General features: G+C 34.3%; 3 protein-coding genes and 1 pseudogene across 4 annotated transcripts; 2 read left to right on the forward strand and 2 right to left on the reverse strand.

The window, feature by feature from the left end:
* Window positions 1-5,489: 5,489 nt before the first annotated feature.
* LOC120212127 lies at window positions 5,490-9,119 on the forward strand. The gene is made up of 4 exons (XM_039210545.1): window positions 5,490-5,807; window positions 6,043-7,137; window positions 7,641-8,030; window positions 8,742-9,119. Coding segments are annotated over exons 2-4 (1,437 nt in total). The 5' UTR covers window positions 5,490-5,807; window positions 6,043-6,092; the 3' UTR covers window positions 8,744-9,119.
* Window positions 9,120-9,320: 201 nt separating this feature from the next.
* On the reverse strand, window positions 9,321-11,761 carry LOC120212134 (DNA polymerase zeta processivity subunit-like). Its single transcript, XM_039210547.1, has 5 exons — window positions 11,721-11,761; window positions 11,558-11,638; window positions 10,901-11,013; window positions 9,822-10,011; window positions 9,321-9,710 (listed from the first exon to the last, which is right to left on the reverse strand). Exons 1-5 carry the CDS (start codon window positions 11,749-11,751, stop codon window positions 9,508-9,510), a joined length of 618 nt encoding a protein of 205 aa, XP_039066478.1. The 5' UTR covers window positions 11,752-11,761; the 3' UTR covers window positions 9,321-9,507.
* Window positions 11,762-13,406: 1,645 nt separating this feature from the next.
* On the reverse strand, window positions 13,407-15,194 carry LOC120212130 (annotated as a pseudogene).
* Window positions 15,195-15,275: 81 nt separating this feature from the next.
* LOC120212135 (polyadenylate-binding protein-interacting protein 9-like) lies at window positions 15,276-19,251 on the forward strand. Of its 2 annotated transcripts, XM_039210548.1 has the most exons (10): window positions 15,276-15,675; window positions 16,223-16,333; window positions 16,425-16,469; window positions 16,816-16,888; window positions 16,975-17,087; window positions 17,245-17,304; window positions 17,583-17,630; window positions 17,723-17,791; window positions 18,774-18,835; window positions 18,922-19,251. In XM_039210548.1, the coding sequence occupies exons 1-10, from the start codon at window positions 15,427-15,429 to the stop codon at window positions 18,977-18,979; spliced, it is 888 nt and encodes a 295-aa protein (XP_039066479.1). In that variant the 5' UTR covers window positions 15,276-15,426; the 3' UTR covers window positions 18,980-19,251. The 2 variants fall into 2 exon arrangements, with proteins under 2 accessions (XP_039066479.1, XP_039066480.1); XM_039210549.1 differs by lacking the exon at window positions 16,425-16,469.
* Window positions 19,252-21,579: the final 2,328 nt, after the last annotated feature.

Raw genomic sequence — 21,579 nt, forward strand, 5'->3', positions numbered from 1 at the left:
ACATTCTTTAGATCCGGTAGCTTCCCTTTTGACAAAAGTGTCTTCATCCCTTTCTCGCTCATATGACCAAGCCTTTGGTGCCATAAGTTTGATTTTCCATCAGCATCTGTTGTAGCAATGATATTCTCTAAGTTTGAGGTTACATAGAGAGTGTCAGCCTTCTTACCACGAGCAATGACGAGTGCTCCTTTGGTAATCTTCCATTCACAGCCTGAAAAGATTGTACTATAACTTTCTCCATCAAGTTGTCCTACAGAAATCAGATTTCTTTTTAGGCCAGGAATATGTCTCACTCCTTTCAGCGTCCAGGTGATCTAGTTTGGCAACTTTAGTCGGATGTCTCATTTTTCGACGATCTTCAAGGTTTCATCATCAGCTAGATGAACCGTCCCAAAATCACCACTAACATAGTTATCCATGATTTCTCGGCATGGGGTGCAGTGTAAAGATGCCCCTGAATCCAAGATCCATGATTCAATCGGACTGTTAACGTTTAGAATCATGGCATCACCCATCTCCTCTGTCACGTTGGCAGATTTCTGTGCGCCGGTATTTTTCTTCGGTGCTCGGCAATCTCTTTTAAAGTGACCATTCTTGCCACAATTATAACAGGTAAAATTTTTATTTCATGTTCTTGATTTTCTCTTTCTGGATTTGGATCTTTCACGATTTGAATTTCTTTATGAAGTTCTCCCTCTGGACTCCGTGTGCAAGGCTGAGGAGGTTGATGCTTCATCCGATTCTCTCTTTCAAATTTTTTCGCTCAGTACCAGATCCCTAACATCGTCGAATTTTAATTTGTTGTTTCCCTAAGAGCTACTGACTGCTGTAACAGTAGCATTCCAACTATCTGGTAGAGATGATAAGAGAATTAAAGCTCGAACTTCATCATCGAAATTAATTTCCACTGAACTCTAATGGGTTGTAATTGTGTTGAGTTCATTTAGGTGTTGTGCCATCGATGCCTCTTCCGTCATCCGCAAATTGAATAATTGCCTCATCAAGTGCACTTTGTTTGAGGCCGATGGCTTCTCATACATACTGGAGAGAGCCGCCATAAGACCCGCCGTGGTCTTTTCCTTTCTTTGTTGAAAGCAACATTGCGGGATAACGTCAGTCGGATAACTCCGGGGGCTTGTCTGTCGAGAAGGGCCCATTCTTCATTCTTCAAGCCCTCTGGTTGTTTTCCTGAGAGAGGTTGATATAGATTTTTCTGGTACAAAAAATCTTCAATCTGCATCTTTCAAAAGCCAAAGTCCGCACCATCGAACTTTTCAATTTTCACATTCTCTCCGTCTGCAGCCATCGCTCCCACTCGAATCTGGCTTCGTTTGGATCGTTTCTGACAATTCTTGCGAACCACCGTGTATTAAAACACCTCCGTCGACAAATTCGTATCACCGACAAAATTTTACTATTCACGAAATTCACTATGCATGTGAATAGTAATAAATAGTAACTTTGCAAAAAATTGACAAAATTCACAACCAAAAGCTTTGATTACCAGTTGTTGGAAAATAAACAGAGTAACATGAGTAATTTCTCTATAACCAGATTAGTGAGAATGCGAAATAAAAGCGGAAAAATAATACCCGAAATTGATAACGGAGTTCAGCCAAACTTGCTTACGTCTCCGGACTGCTGCAGATCATTTACTAAAAGAGAAAATTTACAGGTGTTTACAAAATACTCACTACTCACAAGAAAGCTCTCTAGTAATGGGAGAAAGAAATGATTTTGAGATGATTTTGAAGCTAAATGAGCTATGGTATTTATAGTTGAAACTTAGGGACTAATCTTTGAAAATACCCTAAAGTTTAATGACTATAATTAACCCTTGCTTAAATTCAAAAATATTCGCTGCCTAACTTTGAAATTTAAGGCAGCCCCCCACCTTCGAAATTCAAGCAGCCATCGGCTGCTATTATTTGACCAACACTCGATATATGTAGGACATGATATCAGTTCATGAATTGTGTGTCTTGTCGGACACATTCCGGTATCCGACACTCTTCTAGTTTGGGTAAACATAGCATGTTACTCAAATCCTCAAGGCCATTTTCCTTTTGCTGTCTTGTGAATGAGGCACTGGTGTCAAGGGCCATAGATAACATGGAATAATAAGATGCTTTCTGTATCGTCTATATTCGAAACATGTTGACGTGTATCGGATATTCATACTTTAAGATGAACGAGTGATCTAGATTGTTTTTATATCTCGATATAGGGAACTGAAGTTCATAAAACACCATTTGATAGGTTGCTTGGTTTCATTTGGATTTGTACAACATCAGAGGAGTTGCCGATACGCAATATAAGATGAACTGATTGCCGATCGGCTTCGGTTTTGATCGGATTAACGTGTTTTTGGCTGACTGTAGCCTCCACATTCAAGCAGGTACTCTCTTGATGTCCATTTTTTTGTTTAAATTGCCATTGAAAGATTTTGATATCAACTTGGACAATGATTAGTGTCTTACATTTTAGTAATATTTGCTTAATTCGACTGTCGGATTTATATGTTTAGTATTTGCTTAATTCAAACATTAAAAAATTGTCCATTTACAGAGATTATACATATCGAATTTGTTATTGAATTTTATGTTTATTTTCATAGATTATCCATTTCAAATTGAATTAGTTAACGTCGTATCGTCTAGTGAATCAGGGCATTATTGAAGCTTTGGTAGATTGGTTTGACACTTTATATAATTACATGCTCGATTTATTGTCGATGCATAGATTTATATAGGTTTAATACATTTTTTTTATAGCTTAAAATATACTTCAAAATACGATTTGGTGTCTAAATTTTTTTTTTACTAACGATAGGTGTATAACGTTCTACTTTTAGGTATCTGGACCTTAACATCCGTTATCTGACATGTGTCACGTATATAAAATTTCAAAATTTATTTTATTTAAAAAAACTTTAAATTATAATTGAAAAAACAAAACACTCCTAAATTTTACGTCTTTTGTCGTTGATTTGCCATCTTCGGTCTATGGTCGTCATCGTTGACATTATCAAAATTTTCCCGTCGTCGCGATCAAAATCCAATATCTCACCAATCGTGAAACTGTGTCGATCATTGTGAAAACCGCGGCGAAGGATTGTTGGATTTCTAGTTTTTTTGTTTTTTTCCCGACGATTTTTGACAATTACAGCCATCCGTATGTTACACGGCCGTCATCATTGGGTTCTTCGTCCTGTTTCGAACAAAATCCAACTGTTGGTGACCCTTCACCGTTAGAAGTGGAGGATGGGAGAGATAGGGACAACAAGAGGGTTTTAATTTTTTTTCTTTTTCTTTAAAAAATAATTTTTTTATTATTAAAAAAAATAAAAATATAAAGGTAGACACATAAGAAGTATAATGAAAAAAAATATTAAACACGTATTATCAGCGAAAAATTTTTTAAACACCGAATTATACTTTAAGATATAATCTTCATTGTTTAATTAACGTGAAATTGAGATATATTATTTTTATATATTTTTTACATAAATTTATCAAGGAAAAAAAACAATGTTAGAACTTAATTTGGAATGGCCAACATGAGTGAAATAAAAAAAATATAATGATAAAATTAATTATTTTTTAAAAAAATTGAATGATATCGACGTGGGTGAATATAACTTTTTGGTTATAGCTTTAGCATTTATAAAAAGTTTGGCATCTAACTTTTTTTTTGCAATTAAGTATTTATTCTTTTAGAATTCATCAAGTGAATTTAGTCGTAAAAAAGAATGTTATCATTTTTAAAGGTTCTGAATTCGAGCAAACTTGTAAAAGATATTTTTTTTCAATAAATTAAGAAAATTATTAACCGATATTACCTTATAATCACTCAAAACGAATTCGTTGGCTATATAAGCCAGGTGGGAAATTTCTTTTGAAAATTAGGAGTGTTTGATAATTATTTTAGGATCTAAGACATTTGCTATAATGTACGTGAAACTCATCACGTGGTTGTAACGAGTTCCAAAAAATATATTAAAAAATTAAAACTCGTCATGTTGATGTAATCAATTTCACATAATTTTGTTCCATTTCGTATGATAAGTTTTAAATTTTTTTTCATATATGTTGTAAAACTCATCATGTGGGGGTAACGAGTTTCATGTGCAATGTAACAAATGTTTTAAATCCGAAAATAATTCTGAAACACCTATATTTTTCAAAATTTTCTTTCCCTCGTAGATTATTCTCAAAATTACTTCCACCCCCAAACTATAAATTACATTTTACTATTAATTATATAAAAAATTACTGTTAATTCTTATAATTTGTATGAATTATCAATTTAATCATTATTTTTAAATTTGATTATTATAAAATATCATAATTTAATTATATTAATACTTTTATTATCTAGATTAAGATCAAAAATTTTAAAGAAAAACTTCTCACAAATAAAATTTTTAAAGAAAAAAATCAGTACTTGAATTAAATTCATAATTAATATAATGGTAAACTACACCAGATACCACTGAACTTTGGTCAATGTATCATTTATACCATTGAACTTTCAATTTCAATTATATCACTGGACTTTGATTTCCAATTCAATTATACCATTGGGCTGTTAAGTCGTTAACATCCAGATCAAAACGATGTCGTTTTGGTGAGTTGTTCACGTCGTAAGTGTCAGTCACGTGGGAAACAATCAGCCACATCATCATTTCGTTAGCGATTTAACGGTTTAATGGTATAATTGAAACGAAAATCAAAATTTAGTACTATAATTGATAAAATTTAAAGTTATTGGTATAAACGATGTAATGTCTAAAGTTTGGTGGTATCAAATGTAGTTTACCCTTAATATAATAATATATGGACTAATAACCCCAAAAAAATGTGCTTGTAAACTAGCTGAATAATCTCTTCTAAGCCCAAATCTAACAAAGAAAGGCCGATGATGAACATCTTCAATTGACGAACGAAAGAATCTGGCAATTTGCTGCCGTTTTCCCGAGAAAATTCAATCTTCCCTAACCCACTTTCGTAGCGTGACAGTCACAGTTTTAGCTATTTCAGCTTTCGACTAACTACCTCGCTTCGATCGTTGAAAGGCGAGAACTTTATTTTCCCCTAAATTGGGAAGTGTAATTTTCGTGGCTTGGTCTTTGATGCTTATTTATCTCTTTTAATTTTTGGTTGGTTTTATGAATTGGGTTTTATTTTGTTTTCCCTTTAATTATAAAATTTTAAATTCCAATGCAAGTCCATTTCTCTTTTGCCGGCCTTTCATTGTAAATGTAATTGAGGATTTTTTTTATTATTATTGATATAGGGTGATTACAAGATAGTATCTATTCTAAAGATTATCAACAATTTGACAATGAAAGTTCAACATCCTTGCAGTGTCTGGTGCTCAAACTTGAGACCTTTGGGAATCGGTTTTAATTTTAGATGTATAATTAAGTTCATAGAAGTGAAATTTTTGCAATGTTCTAAAATTAATTATGAAACTTATCCTGCGATTTGGTATAAAAATTAACTTGGATTATTGTAGCTGCAATTGCGGAAATCTATGTCAATATAGTTTCCATTGATTATTCACTATGAAATTTTGAAATGAGTAAAGCATTTTCATGCTCTATATTCATCTTTTGGATACTTTGACTGTTTTTGTTTCTTCAGCCTTCTTGTAGGAAGCAATGGTTTCAACCGGTGTTGGAAGTTGTTATATGTGATTTTTTTTTAATCATTGTGCTTGTTCACTTTGGATATTATTTCAACAGCCAATTTTCATCCTTCCTAGGACATCGAGTCCACAGCTTTTTTTTCCGATTAAATGGGGTATGCAGTCTAAGAAATGCTTTTAGTTGACTATTTTTGCCAATGCTGAACTGTCTGGAATAACTTTCGGTGCTTCTAATTGTTTGTGGTGCTGTATCTTTCTCTTCAGTCTTAAAATGTTTAGCTTTATGATGGTTAAAATTGTCTTATTCACTTTTTATTTCCTGTTTGACGGATGATGGTTAATGTCTTAAGGCCTTTGAATTATGCTGATTTTGATTTTTATTGTTGATAGGTCATTGCTATTTGTTGAAACTTACATAACTGGTGAGCTGAGCGATTTTAATGGCAGGCAATGGCCTGCCATCTCTGGGTCGTGTGAAGCTGACCGATCTTGTACCTTCTGAAGGCCTTCCTTCAGACTCTTACAAGTTATCAGTCTCAACTTTATCGCAATCTCTTGCTCAATTTTCGGCTGCCATCATTCAGTTTCCGACAAGTGATGGAGCTCTTTTGAGATCCGGTTTAGATTCTGCCCACCTTTACTTCCAACAAAAAGAAGCATACCCATCCTCGGAGTTGATTCACGCAAATGATTCTTGTGAGTGGTGCAAAACAACTGGTTACTATGCTGATCCCCAACAATGGCTAGAAACATATGATTACCGACCTAGCATAACTCCTGCAGAGCCCAGCTCTGGAATGGAGTTTCCCCCAGGTGGTTTGCCTGACATATTTGGCTTGCTTGGTAAGGCAGCTCGAGATGTACTGGATGCGATCAGCTATTACATGAACTTGCGTAGCTCTCCTTTTACAGAAATACTCGATAATGTACCCTTAAGAAGCCGGGAAATATCTTCTTCAGTATTATCCGTGTGCTGTCATGGAAGGCCTTCGTTTCCTGGGGCACAAAACCACAATTTAACAACACAGGATGATAGTCAATTGATCATGTTCCCTGACCATGAGCACCAGGTCGATAAAAGCTTAATATCCATTGTTAAGCCTGATAAGGCGGGTTTTCATGTACGGGATTTTCATGGTCAGTGGATTCTCGTTGATTGGGACCTTGGTCCCCAAGAAGCTGTTGTATATCCTGGACTTGCACTTTACCAAGCAACTGCAGGTTACGTAAATCCTGGACTCCATCAAACCGAGAATAATAATATGCCGGGTAACATATATGGAAGATGCTCATTGGTCTTTAAGCTCATGCCAAAATCTATGACAAGTCTCAGTTGTTCAGAGATGAGAGCTGCTGGTCATGGGGTTGAAGCTCAGTTCCAGCTTCCTATACCGGTGGATGACTTCATGCAGAGATCACATCCTACAGATCAGCTCTTTAATCGAAACGCTTTCCAGAGTTTCAGTTTCCCAACAGTTCAAGACGGTAAGCAGTATTTCTTAATTCGTTCTGCATTATTTTTTGTAGTTATAAGCAGTCAATCCTCACTGAAAATTTAGTTCCCTCACCGAGAAGTATTAAGGTATGTCAGTGTCAGAAACAATGCTGTGACCTATATGCATTTGTTCAGATTTTATTGATCAAATCTCCTTGTGATCCTTTTACCCTCCCCAACTAGGCTAGCGGACTATTATATCGATAGTTTATCGCGATAGATATCCTTAAGAGTGGATTGAAATGCTTGAACTTCTTATTATTTTTAAATTTGTCTACTAGGTATATTCTAGACTGTTGAATCCATAATTTTTACTCGAAAGTCAAAAGATGAGATGATGGGGTTTTTAACGGTTTCACCCAAATGATACTTTTGTCTATTTGGTTTGCGAAGCTATCTTGATGTCTGCTTATCCGTGTTATTCTTTTGTCCGAATAGCCTTAGTGGGAAGCTTTTAACAACAGGTCCTTGGATGAATGAAATGCTGGTATAGGATCTATGAAGCCCTTGATGAGAAGACGGAAGAGCAATACACGATGCAAACCTCTGCCTCCTTCCAAGAGATTACGTCTCGAGGCACAAAGAGTGCTTAAGGAAAGGGTTCAGGATATTGCAGATAAGAAGGGCATCAAACTAAGGTTTTGTAGCCTAAAAGAGTGCGAGAACCACATTCATGGACTTGATAGCCCTTGTGCCAATATCAGAATGGAAATCGGATGGCCTCATGGGGTGCCGTTTGTTCATCCCCACGATCTACCTAATAAGGCAAAGATTGGTTTTCTCGAAGCGTATGAACCCGATTGGACAGCAACTCATGACAATAACATGGAATTAAGGCTAACGGAACCGGGACAGGCCAGTCAACGGTTGACAAACTGTAACTGTACGTCTTGGTCATGTTTCATTACTCTTACACAAGCATTAATCGAAGTGCAATTTAGTTTTCATGTTCATAGCATCTATGGTGCAATCAATACTAATACCATGAGAAGTTTACTGCATTTATCCCTTGTTTTTATTGAACTTACTGATTAGTGTAAACTGGTTTTGAATCGACCTGATTGCGTTATTATGACATAATAGTTATGAGCATTGGATGTTGATCGAAGTAGTAGCACTGTTTGGTATTCTGGGATTTTTTTCCCCATAACTCATTGTCCATTGATTCAATGTGTTTCAATTATAATTTATCTCATAAAATGCACTTTTCGTTGACGACATTGGTACCTCACCCTTTCTTTGAGTTGAGATTCTCTTTAATGTCATACCCCTACTGAGACGGAGATTACCAATCAATTGTTTGGTTCTTCGAATGTCGTCATACAGCGTAACCCCATATTTTACGTATGTTGCTCGGAATTGGATATGAGTGCCGGATACATATATGTTTTGTTCGTATTTTTCTAAGCTTTTCATGTATATGGAGAATCTTTGAAAGTCATATTCTCGTACCTATAAGTCGGAAACAAATTCTTCAATAAAAAATGAAATGTCGGAGCAATATAGACTTTAACCCATCTTGAGAACAAGTCATACTAATTTCTCGACTTTTTTACCGTGTCTTTTGACTTCTGATATGTTTTCATGTCCACAGGAATCCCTGTTGTAACTTCATATGTCCGTTGTCCTCAACTATGTTGATCCTGCTCGGTTTGCAAGATCTTGACTAGGTGGTTTGTAGCCTTTTGCCAAATACCGGCCCCTTGGGAACCGAACGAGTACGTTGTCTGTCCTCCCTCAATTCTATATGTAGTTTTTCTCCATGTTTGAGTTTTTCAGGCAAGAAATGGAGAAATAGGAATCATTTGATTTTAATAACTTGAGTGTTCTTTTTATGACTTGGTCTTGATTTGGGGTTCGAATTCTAATAGTTCTGTTCCCTCTCTCTCATATTTGAGTCGGGATGTAAGTGAGATATTTATACTAGTTACTCAAATTCGATCGAAAAAAATTCATTTCTTTCTTTGTTGAATCGAGCTTAAGCAACTTGACTAATCTTAACGCCCAAGAAACTTGCAAGAGTAATTGAATATCTCAAATGAAGAGTCAAAATAACATAATCAAATACACATGTAAATCTGTCGATGAATATTCATCGAATACAAATAACATAATCAAATACACATGTAAATCGGTCGATGAATATTCATCTAACACTATGTATTTGCAGCCTAATCTCTTAAATATAACATGTTGTCCACCCAATTTCCATTCTTATATGCCATGTTTTTTTTTGCTTCCCCATTCCAAAAGTTTGAGATCAGCTTCTCAATCCAAAATTGATGAGCTTGATTATGTTCAAATTGTCTCCAACATCAGGCACAAATAGAGAAGTATAATGTCTCAGACTCACACCATATTTACCCAGACAACAGTTCAGATGGGCTAGGGTGTTCCAAGTATAACTGCAAACCCAGAGGTTCACTGTTCATCGACTTGATCGGAGTTATTAATGGAGGTTGTTGCCACTGTTTGGTGTCAGTTGGGATCCACATCTCTGCATCCTTGCTTGCACTAACCTGAGGGAGTGCGCGGAAGTAAGCCGTGATCTCCCACTTGCAATCTGTAAAATACCAACACAGATAGCTCCTACTAGATAACAGGAATCTATATATTATCGCATAGACCGAATAAGCATGTTAAACTTTGATATGCTATGCTTAGTTAAACTTACCGCGGGGAAGAACTGTTGTGAGGGGCCGGGAAACCGAAAGTTTGATCAAGAATGATCGAAGAGAGAATTCTAGATCGCTTTCTTCCACATGCGAGCCGAAAGATTGATTAACTGTTAGTTTGAAAATAAACCTCTCGATGGGAATGTTGTCCGTGTTGTAAAATATAACAGCAACTCTCTCAACCAAACCCTAGATTACAAAGATGAGCATTTCAAGTAAGTTTCCCGTATTAATGTAAAAGCAATATTTCATCAGAAAGCATTTCCAGGACTGCACAGAGAATTCAATACGATCGATGACAGCAACAAATAAACTACCTCTGATGATGTAAAACAGAAATCGGAGAAAATTCTCTCCATGTAACAAAGATTCATGCTAGTCCTTAGTTCTATAGCTATAAACTAATGTTAATTGGACATAGGTGCGAGTGTCAGATACAAATATATATTTGAAATGGATACTTCAAGAAAAATGAAGCGTTCGAGGAACATAGCTATAAAGAAATTACATATACTTCACTATCCGAGTTCAAAGATGATATGATAATATGGAGATTTCCTTCCTACAAAACATATTTGCAGAATTTAAACAGCAAAAGTATATGTTCATGCATCTTTTGCATTGAGTTGAACGAGTTGCGGTTTTATTCATAATAGGTGATTATCAATGCATGCTTTTCATTGGTATCAATAAAACTCATTACCTTTCCAAAAAAAAAATCATAATAGGTGATGCTGGCTTTTGAATCATCGAGTTAAACAATCTAATCTCAAATCTCTTTATTAATGTTTGTTTGGAACAGATAACTGCAAAATTTCGGGTTTGTTTTTGCCCTCACAAAGTTAATAAAACCTAATCAATAATCCCTCTTAAAGTAGTAAATCTCTCTTCATATAATCAACATGAGGGACACTGCAAAGAACATCATTGCAACACTAGAATGTGATATGCAGCATACGACACACATGGGCGCATTGCACTTGGCAAAACTCTAAATAGATCAGATCATTGCAAAAACATTGCAAACACCCCAAGACATTAACAAACACTACTTGAACATTTAAGGAATAAAACAAACCTTTTGGACAAAAGGAAGAAGTCCTGAAACAGCGGAATGGATGTATTCTCTTAGCTGAGGATGGCGTGCCCTCTGTACGACGACATTCATATACTTCCTCCTCTCGAAAGTACCTTGAACAACGCATCCAACACGAGTTAAAGACAAGAAACTAATGTAAAAATAAATCTAGACACCAAATGTGTATATTTTCAACCAGGTAACACCATCGAGGCTAGTTTTAAATTCAACCACTATCATGCTATACAGTTCCTCCAAGTGTAACTTTCAAAATCTACAATACAAGTAATGGATAAAGTACATAATATTAACTTAATAATAAAGACAAATCATCACATCAAAACTCACACTCAAATCCGAATAACATAAATATTAAATGAAGTAAATTTAAACTCAAAAGAGCAACTTTGAGCATGGAGAGCAAAATTCATAATAGCATAAAGATCAAATTGTTGATAAATGCTAAACCTACCAACTGCACCAACTTTTGTTCTGCCAATTAATAAAAAACCCATTCACTGTAATCTTGAACTAGAGAATTCCCAATTTTTTAAATATAATCTCAACACAAATTTATCAGCGGAATTTGGTGGAGAGTGAAATTCATATGAAAACCCATAAATTCTACAAAGAAATAAAAGAAGTAATACAATATACCGGGCGGATAAATTCCTTTGAGGGAAACAACTGAAGTGATAGCTACCTCCAAGAATTCAATCAAAATCCCAGCAATTTCACCTGTAATTAAATAAAAATAAAACGAATTTGCTTAAAAGTAGTAAATAATTTTTAAAAAAAAACAAAGCGAGAAATTGAGTACCTTGAGGAGATGGATTATCTTTGATCTCCATTTTTCCAGAAAATGGAGTAATCGGCGTGTTTGTTCTTGGGCATGTTTTAACGGGGGGGTTTTACGAGAAAGGGAAAATTACGTAAGGTACCTTGAACTTGTTATATTTTAAATTTTGAGGACCTAAAATTAAATTGTGATCAGTTAAGTCCCCCCATCAATGTAAAAGAAACATCAGACCATCATTTTTGTTAATGAGAGGTATCATGGATTGTCTGGCAGGAGTGGTGCAAATGTTAGAGTGTTAATCTAGTTATGCCGAGAGCTTTGAGAAATCTTCTCCTAATATGGGAATCATTGCCGCCAAAACTGTCGGTGAATCCTCTATGGCAGTTAGCGTTTTTAGGCATCGTTCGGTCCCTTTGGTTGACTCGCAACGAGGTGATATCCAACAACAAAGCTTGGGAGGTAAAGAGTATCGTGGATTTAGTGACCCTGAGAATTGGCCGGAGGCGATTATTTCTCTCAATGACTTTACAAGATTCCCATCTGCAATATCTTTTAATTTGCACCAGTAGAGAAGACCAACAAATGATTCTTGGATTGCGCCTTCATTAGGTAAATTGAAATACAATGTGGATGCGGCAGCGGCAGTTCATGGCAGCGTTGGCGAAGCTGGAATTGGAGGAATTCTCCGGGACCACATGGGGGAGACACTCATTCAATTTTATAGAAATATCGAAATTTCGGATTTCTTAAGTGCTGAGCTGATTGCCATACTTGAAGCGTGCCAATTATTCTCCTCTTCCAGGTGGGATGAGAACCCCAGTAGCGCACCACAGCCTTTTGAAGGTTTAGTCGGTAAATGTAGGGCGAGTTGTTTAAGTCGGTCCTGGAAGGTTTCTTTTGCTCATAGAGAGAGAAATATAGAAGCACACGACCTAGCTCAAGAAGGTGCCCGAGGAGTCTTCCCTTTTGTACGGATGAAAGTTCCTGTAACTAGTTGATGGTGTCTTGCAATATTCTCCGTGCTGTGAACAAGTTTTGCAGAGCCGGGTGGCGCTATGTTCAAGCCAACTGATCCTCTTTGATGCATAAGATGTTCGAGAGTTGCTCATTGAGGGGCTCACTGATGTGGCATTTTTGTGGTTGTGGTTGTGAACTAGCCTTGCTGCAGAATCTTGTCTGTTGTTAGGGTTCGTACTTATAACTTCCAGTTGGGTACAACTCTTAATCTTTATTAATCATTCATGTGTGTATTTGATTCATTGTGGGTTAGGTCAGGACACTCTTTTTCTCTCATTTAGGTTTAGGGAGGTATTTTAACGAGATTCCTATCTCGGCTATCGTCCTTGTGTGGCTTGAGGATGATAATAAAATAATTTCGTTTCTCGAGGGGAAAAAAAGATCTATTACAAACTTTTAACTTTATTTGTTGTATCCATAACGCTAAAATTAAAAAAAATTAATTTATTTGAGAGATTTAATATATCGTTTCACTAAACCAATTGATTGTATTATATAAAAAACATTCTTTTCGATTCAAAAAATTCGTCAAATTCGTACATTGTATGTATTATAGATAATTAATGTTGTCCATGTAACTTCACATTTACACACAAAATCAACTACTTAAAGTATCTCAGAGCAAATAATTCACCCTCTAATCTATTGGTATTTTTTAAAATAATCGTGTTTTAATCTTATAGATATCGATTAACAATCGATAATTTTTGCGAAATCGGCCAATTTCTTACCACCATGATGTTTTCTCATAAAGTTGTTCATTTAATCAACGAACAAAAACTCTCTATAATGAACAATTCCATCTTTCTCCACCAATTGAGGTAATGGTGCAATCTTCTCCGTTGGATTTGGAGTCGTAAATATCGGTATTGAAACCCTTGACCTTGTATTCGTTGTACGAACTCTATGTTCTGTACTTTTATACCTTCCATTGCTTAATACCTACAAAGGAAATACATAATTAGGGAAAATTTTATTAGGTTTAGAGTTTGAGTTTATTTGAATTCGGAGTTCAGTTAAGTTGATTTGTGTACTTTACCCTTAATTTAATTAGTTGATATAATCACACCCAAAAGATGATATTAAATAAGTACCTGTAACATGTCGCCAATATTGATGACCAAGGCACCAGGAGTAGGAGGGATCTCCACCCATTCTCCCTTCTTTTCTGAACTCATATCTTCTTCGAATTTTACATATAAACCACCAATTTTATCTTGTAATAAAACCGTAAGAGTTCCCATGTCGGAATGACGATCTATTCCTACTGTAAGATCCAGATTAGGACATATCGGATAAAAGTTCATTCTAATCATCTTCGAATCGATGAGTGCACAATCTATGGATCTTCCGGTTTCATCCTGAGATTTCCCATCAAAACTACAAGCAATGTTCTAACCATCTTGATCTATGTCCTCAAGTACTAGAGTGCCACATCCCTAGAGAAAAAAATAATAACAATTTGATTGGATTCGATTCGATTTTAAAAAATAAACCATATCGAAGTCGAATCAAATAGTGTTGTTTGAGTTTATTGGATATGAAGCATGCTATGTGTCACTTGATTTCAATAGGTGCGGCAAATGTCCTCGTTTGCTATGTTTCGACGATATCTACAACGTTGCAGACAATTTTTTTTTTTTTGTCTAGATATTAAAATATAACAAAACTGATAGTTTAGGTATTAAATGCATAGTTTTCCCAAAAATCTAAAATATCTTGTTTACTCTTAAAAGGTATAATTAAATAATAATTTTCTTTAAAAATTGTTTTTTTTAGAAAAATAAAATAAATAGATTTTAAAATCCCAACAAACCTAAAAAGTAGGCAGTTATAAATGATGATATAATTAATATACAGAATAATATATTTTAAAATTTAAAAAATAAGAACAAAACAAAAGGCCTTAAGTCACGTTTACGTTTTAAGCTCCGCCGTAGCTTTCCTATTTCTAACATCTTTCACTTTATAATTATTATTATTGGTTTTATTCAAAAATAGGTCCCCAAACTATTATTTTTGTTCATTTAAGTGTTTATAATATTTTTAATCAAATTGAACATTTAAAGTTTAAAGTTTCATTCTTTGTATTTTAAAGTTAAAAAAATTTATAAAAAATTGATAAAATAGGTATTCATAATAAACATATATAATTTATAACACTTATTTTTAAATAGGAAAAATTAAACACCTAAAGAATATAATTTTGACATTAATTTTTTAAATAATAATAAGTATTTTGTCTCTCTCTTAAAAAATTAGTTTATTTATTTATTAAATAAAGTAAAACTAAAACAAATACAAGAAATAAAGGGGAGGAGGAGAAACTGTTGTTCATTCCTTCAATTTTTTTTCTCTTTCTTTGATCATCCATTTCAGATTTTCAGATCCTCCAAAGCCCTAATTATTTTATTTTTAAAAGTTTTTTAGATAATTTTTATTTATTTTTAATTTCAAATAAGTAAACCCAATCTGCATTTTTACTTTATTTCCATTCTAGACAATTTTTTGGTTCAAAAGGGTATCTATTATTAGGCATCCATTGTTTTTTTTTCTTTAGCTTGTAAAGTTCTGAACTTTCTTGCTCAAGGAAGGAGAAAGAGAATAAATTAATAAAAGCAAATTCCCATTTTCATTTGATCATCTGGGTTTCCTTTTTCTTTCCTGCTTTTCATTTATTCTCTGTGGGGGAGTTTGGGGTTTTGATTCTATGGCTGCAGTTGCTGATAATCTAGGTGAGGCGGCAGTAGCTAATGGAAACAACAATTTGGTTGTTGAAACATCCAATTCAGAATCAAAGGAATTCAATGTTCAAAAACTTGTTGATATGTTCACAAAGTTGAATCCTTTGGCCAAAGAATTCTTCCCATCTTATTATCATCACAATCCCACCAAAACTGATGATTCTAATCAGGTCCCTCTTAATGAGCAGGGGAATGAGAATTACTCAAATAGAAGGGTATTTCCTTCTTCCTCTTCTTTAACTCATATCTACTTTTTTTTTTTAAATTGCACTTTTCTTTTCTCTTTCTCTGGTTTTGACTGATGAGTGTTTGATAGTTTTTAGTTATATAGTATTTGTTTTTTTGGGTTGTTTTTGTCTTGTGTGAAAATGTTATTTTACCGCATATCTGAATTGGGGTTTTAGGATTTGCCTTGTTTTCTAATCCTAATGTATTCAAACTTGTAGTTTGGTTCTTGTGTCTTGGCAATTCAATTATGCATGTTAAACTAGTTTTTGATTGATTCTCCTTTGTATTGGTAAAATTGTTGGGTTTTGCTGACATTAATGATTTTAAGGTTTTCTTCAATTGGCCTAATTATTATTTATTAATTTGATTGACTTGTTGGGACTTTGATGCCATTGGAGTTAGCTGTTCTCGATCTACTTGTCGTATATGGGATAATGTTATGTCGGATATCGACACTTAACGAACTCGTATTTGTTCGTTTTTCTTTTCCTATGTTAATTTTGGTAAGTGGTTGTTGTTGTTGTTGTTTTCCAGGGGAGAAACAACTACAACCAGGGGAAAAGAAAGCTTAATGGTAAAGCTTTTCGAGCTGAAAGAGATGACAGCATTAGGCGAACGGTGTATGTGTCGGATATTGATCAGACTGTAAGTGCAAACAGTGGCTTCTTTTAGTGATTTTTTATTGTTTCATTGTAATCTCGAGAAGTCACTTGCGGAAATCATTTCTTTGTCCTAGATCACTGAAGAACAACTTGCTGGTTTATTTAGTAATTGTGGACAAGTAAGCTCAAAATGCTGACTTTAAATCTTTTGTTTGAATTTCGCTCGTTCCTGGTTAATGCTGCATTTTGACGTAGAGTAATTTACAATAATGTTTGATTTATATCATTTCCATCTTTAGAGTTTTGTGTGTTTGCATAATACATGCATGAGTACACCAAGTTCGCCTTTTCTAGTTTCGTACTTCATTTAGAGCCCCCGTAAAATGCCAAAATAACTTCCGTAATTTTGAGTTTTCTGTATCTTGTTTATTCTTGAAAGAAAAAACGGATGTTGAGGTTTTGGTTGATACTACAGATTACTGTATATGTTATATTTCTGAGGTTGTTTGGGAATTATTATTGAAGGTTGTTGATTGCCGAGTTTGTGGTGATCCACATTCAGTTCTTCGCTTTGCATTTGTGGAATTTGCAGATGAAGGTAGGCGGCTAATACAGAAAACTTCTCTATCCTTAATATGTACATCGATTAACATGTTACATTCTTTATGAACTTTCTTTTAACAGAAGGTGCAAGAGCTGCTTTGAACCTAGGTGGTACGATGCTCGGGTTTTATCCAGTTAGGGTCTTGCCTTCAAAAACTGCCATCCTTCCTGTGAACCCTACATTTCTCCCTAGGGTATGGATGAACGACTTTCTGGCACTTAGTTGTTTCGGTTTTGTAGAAGGCTTCATTTTACTCTGTGATTTCATCGTTACTGAATACCTCGTGTAGTTTCTCTTTATATTTTACTTTCGAGCCTCACTCGTGGTAATCATGTTCACTACAATTGCAGTCCGAAGATGAAAGGGAAATGTGTACCAGAACAGTTTATTGTACAAATATTGACAAGAAGGTAACCCCTTTATTGCTATCACGGATATTCTTGTCTTTTATCCCAAGTTACTCCAACTCTTCATTTTTCTTGAGGCACCGGTGTCTGGCCGATATCCAAACATGGGTCCGGGTATATGACCCTCGAAGTTCCCTCAAATATATGGTAAAAGAAATTAGAAAATATGAACATACCCGTGTCTCAAAATCACTCTCGGGTCCAAGTTTTTAGCTTTATCATTGCAGAAATTGATGTAACTTAGCTGATCTAATACTCGCAATCATTCTCTTTGATGGAAGGTTTCTCAAGCTGAAGTGAAGAATTTCTTTGAATCCGCATGCGGTGAGGTTAGTACAACATCAATATCACGATTGACATGTACTTTTTTTCCCAACTGTTTTCAGAAAGAAGGTCGACACGATTTGCTTTTAATTCTCAGGTCACTCGCTTGAGGCTTTTAGGGGACAATGTGCATTCAACTCGTATTGCTTTTGTCGAATTTGTCATGGTAAGTTCAGGTTTTCGGGATTGATGTTGAAAAATATTCGGTTCATAATATATAGTTTCAGATTTTATTTATGATTCTTTGAAAACTATGTTTCTGGCCCGGGTTCTAATTAGTACATTTCTTTTCATGTTATTGAACATTATTTGCAATATGTCATCCATGTCTCTTTGCAAACTATTACTGCAAATCTAGCCCCTCAAAATTTTCCATGTATGCTTTGCCTAACCTCAAGAGGCTCGATTTTAGCGAGTATTTTGTGTGAGATTATTTGCTTTGCCTGCGAAATTTTATCTGCATTTAGCATCTTTAGAGAGTGCTTGATCACATAAACGGAACCTTAGGAACCGGTTACACATTGGGAATATTAGCTTATTTTTATATCCTTTTTGAATCTTGATGCAACCGTCGCTTACAGGACATAATATTCGATTTTAGAGTTTGGGAAATCTGTTGGATAGGATAAGAAGTTTTCTAGAGGATTCAAAATGACGAATTTAACAGAAGTTTCTTATTCCAAAACTTTTAGTTAATGTATTTTCACCGTTCCTCTTCTATTGGTATGCCTGCATGCGAAAGCCATCCCGATATACTTGTAAGCGAGTTTGCAGCCATAATGGCAGATGGCTCATACCAAGGTCATATTCTTTGTAATTTAGCTTTCCATGTCTAATATCCACCGAACTTCTTACGTATATAATTGTGTGACACTCGATAATAGGTTTGTTCAATTAACGTGATTCTTAAACTTCTTCGATTTTTTCCAGATCAGCTAAATGCAGGATCTGCTAAAGACACTACGGTGTTCTTTTACATTGACTTGGTTTTACTTGTGCATGTGTTTTTACTTATACGACGATAGAAAAGATTTTACGACATTGATGAATTGATAAAACGAATAGTATGATACCTTTACTAGTTTCCGATATCATAGTTTTTCCAACACGATGCTTCGTGCCTTGACTTGGCTCCTGTTTTTGGACAGGCGGAAAGTGCCATTGTTGCACTGAATTGTAGTGGGATGGTGCTAGGAACTCAACCGATCAGGTGCGGACCCAAATTTTCGCTCTAAGTTCTGGTTCTGTAAAATTGTTGTTGCTTAAGCTAATTATGTTTTTGTCCTTAACTTTCAGGGTAAGTCCTTCAAAGACACCGGTGAGGCCACGAGTCACCCGACCAACATCGCGTTAGCTGATCGACCTAGCCTTTTAGGATCAATGGATGGAATTGGGTGGCTTCCCAATGGCGAGAGAGACTTTGTTGTGTCGAAGGGATGGTAGAAACTTTCCTTTGTTTCGTTCTTTCCATCTTTTCCGTCTCAACCGTCGCGTTTTGTTCTTCTTTTATCTTTGCTCGAAGATATCGGCACCGTTGTTCGGATTCGGACTTGACCTTGAGAATTTTTTTTTACCTTATTCCATCTCTTTGTTTTGACAATATGAACTTGAGTTTCTTTGCTACTATTAATGGTGGTTTTAAGCATCATGACTTAGTGGTAAATATTTCCTTTTACCTTTTTAGAATAGTTTCAAGCAGGTTCAAAATTCTTGGTGTTTTTTCAAATAGCCTAATTAATTAGCTCAATAGGGTATATAGAAATTTATATAAGGATCTACGACATTAGCTACAGTAATTTGGAACTCGTCATGTCAAGTGACGAGTTTCAATTAAACATATTTTTTATTCAAATTTTTTTCCATCGATGTGATAAAATTTAATAAAAAAATATTTTTATTGAAACTCGTCACCTCAACATAACGAGTTTGAATAAAAAATATTATTTGAGTAAACTTATCACTTTGACATGACGAGTTTTTTGAATATTATAACAAATGTTGTAGATCCTGAAATAAACGTTTATATGTCCTATTGGACTAATTAATAAAATAGTTTGCCCTATTGAGCAAAAAAAAAAAACAAATTCTTGCCCAAAATTTCACCATTATCATTTTTATCTTGCCCGTTATTTCATCCGAGGCGATGATGTAAAATGATCTCTAGAATTTGTTTTTAAAAAAATATAATTTGTTTTGCGAAAATCATTTTCTGAGATTTGTTTTTCGTGAAACAAATAAACACTACGTTTTATATATTTTTTCTCGTTGAATTCAAAAAATCATAATATTTTATAATATTTGTTTTTATTTAATTAAGATGTGATCACTGAGAGTTAACAATCGTTAGACTTTTAACAGATTATTGATATGGAACAATGAATTTATAAAATTAAAAAGAGTAAATTACACAATTTTCTTTTTCTACGCTAAAGTTTCAAAAGTAAAAAAATTGGTCAGTAAAACATTAAATAAGTCATTGAACAATGAATTTATATATATTTTATCTCAAGTTTTTTTTAAAATTTTTTCCAATATATATACTTTTTAAATTAAGAAAAATTTAGAAATTAATTTTCTTAGACATGAAGCAATCAATATTTCAAATGATAAACAAAAAAAATAAAGCTTTTAGAATAAATTAAATATAAAATCTTTATTTAAGGACCTATTTGATGTTTTAGTGATCAATTTGTTATTTTTGAAACTTTAATGAAAAAAAAGAAAGTTTGCTTAAATTTCAGTGATCATTTCTATAGTTTACCCTTTTTAATTTTATAAATTCACTATATCATCACTCCACTAAATGTCTAACAACAGTTAACTATCAATAACCACGTCTTAATTACTAGAATCAAAAATATCAATCTTAAATAAAAATAAAAGTGACCAAATATTATATTTTTTTGAATTTAGTGAAAAATATATAAAAGTTTTAAATGAACATGATAAATATTGTAATTTAACCTTGTGTATTGTTTAAGTAAATATCGAGTTCGAATCATTACATATATAAAAAATCATTAAAAATCATGACAAAACCCTAAAATCGAGAGGATAATAATAAAAATTAACCGGTCTGATTTTATTTTTTTTAAAACGGTGGCCCAGCCCAACGACTCGTCTACTTATAAAGGAAAATTGCCGACGTGGTTGCCTATTTATCTACCTTGACCTGCAGTCAAAATGTTTACTTTAAAACTCCAATTATTCGATTCCATTATTTAACAATAAAAACCATTAGAAAACTTACATATTCATGTTCTTCCAAGATTGAAAATTCCCTTTACTACACAGATCCAACGGCCGAACATAGATCATTGTGATTTCATCACCAAATCCACTTGCCACGTGTCCAATGGGGGGTTAAAAGTACAGTTATTTGGGTGTGAGCAGACCAGACATTGAAAAAGTTTGCAAATATCATCAAAAGTGGTAAGGGATAAGAGAGAAAGAGACAAAAGCTGTTGTCTTTAGTCCTCTTACCATTTGAAGACTCAAAGAATTTTTATTTTTTTTCTCAAGCAAATTAAAAAAAGAGGAAGAAGTAGCTTAGAACAAGAAAGAAAATCACTGTTTCTGGGATTTTTCTGAGAAGATTTATGCTTCAGCTTGCATGAGAGACCAACAGGTATGAAAGGTTCAAGCTTTATCCCGAATTTTTACCATCATTTTCATTTTAATTTGCAGTGTTTATTTAGCTTTCTGGGTTTGAATCTGATATTGTTGAAATGCTTGGTTTCATTGAGTCTGCTATTCTGTTGAAGAAAAGTTGTTTTTTTTTTAGTTTGTGTTTTATTGGCCATCTTGTGTATATACTTTAGATTTGTTAATGGATATATTCAAGTGCGAAAGATCTTAGTCCTGTTCTCTTGGGATTTTGTTCTTGAAAATAACATTTTAACTTGTGTGCTTGATTCAAGTAGCTCTAGCTAAAATGCTGCTGCTTTGGAGGAG

The sequence above is a fragment of the Hibiscus syriacus genome, unplaced genomic scaffold, assembly GCF_006381635.1.
Source record: "Hibiscus syriacus cultivar Baekdansim isolate YM2019G1 unplaced genomic scaffold, ASM638163v2 tig00109997_pilon, whole genome shotgun sequence".
In the NCBI taxonomy this organism is placed as follows: Eukaryota; Viridiplantae; Streptophyta; class Magnoliopsida; order Malvales; family Malvaceae; genus Hibiscus; species Hibiscus syriacus.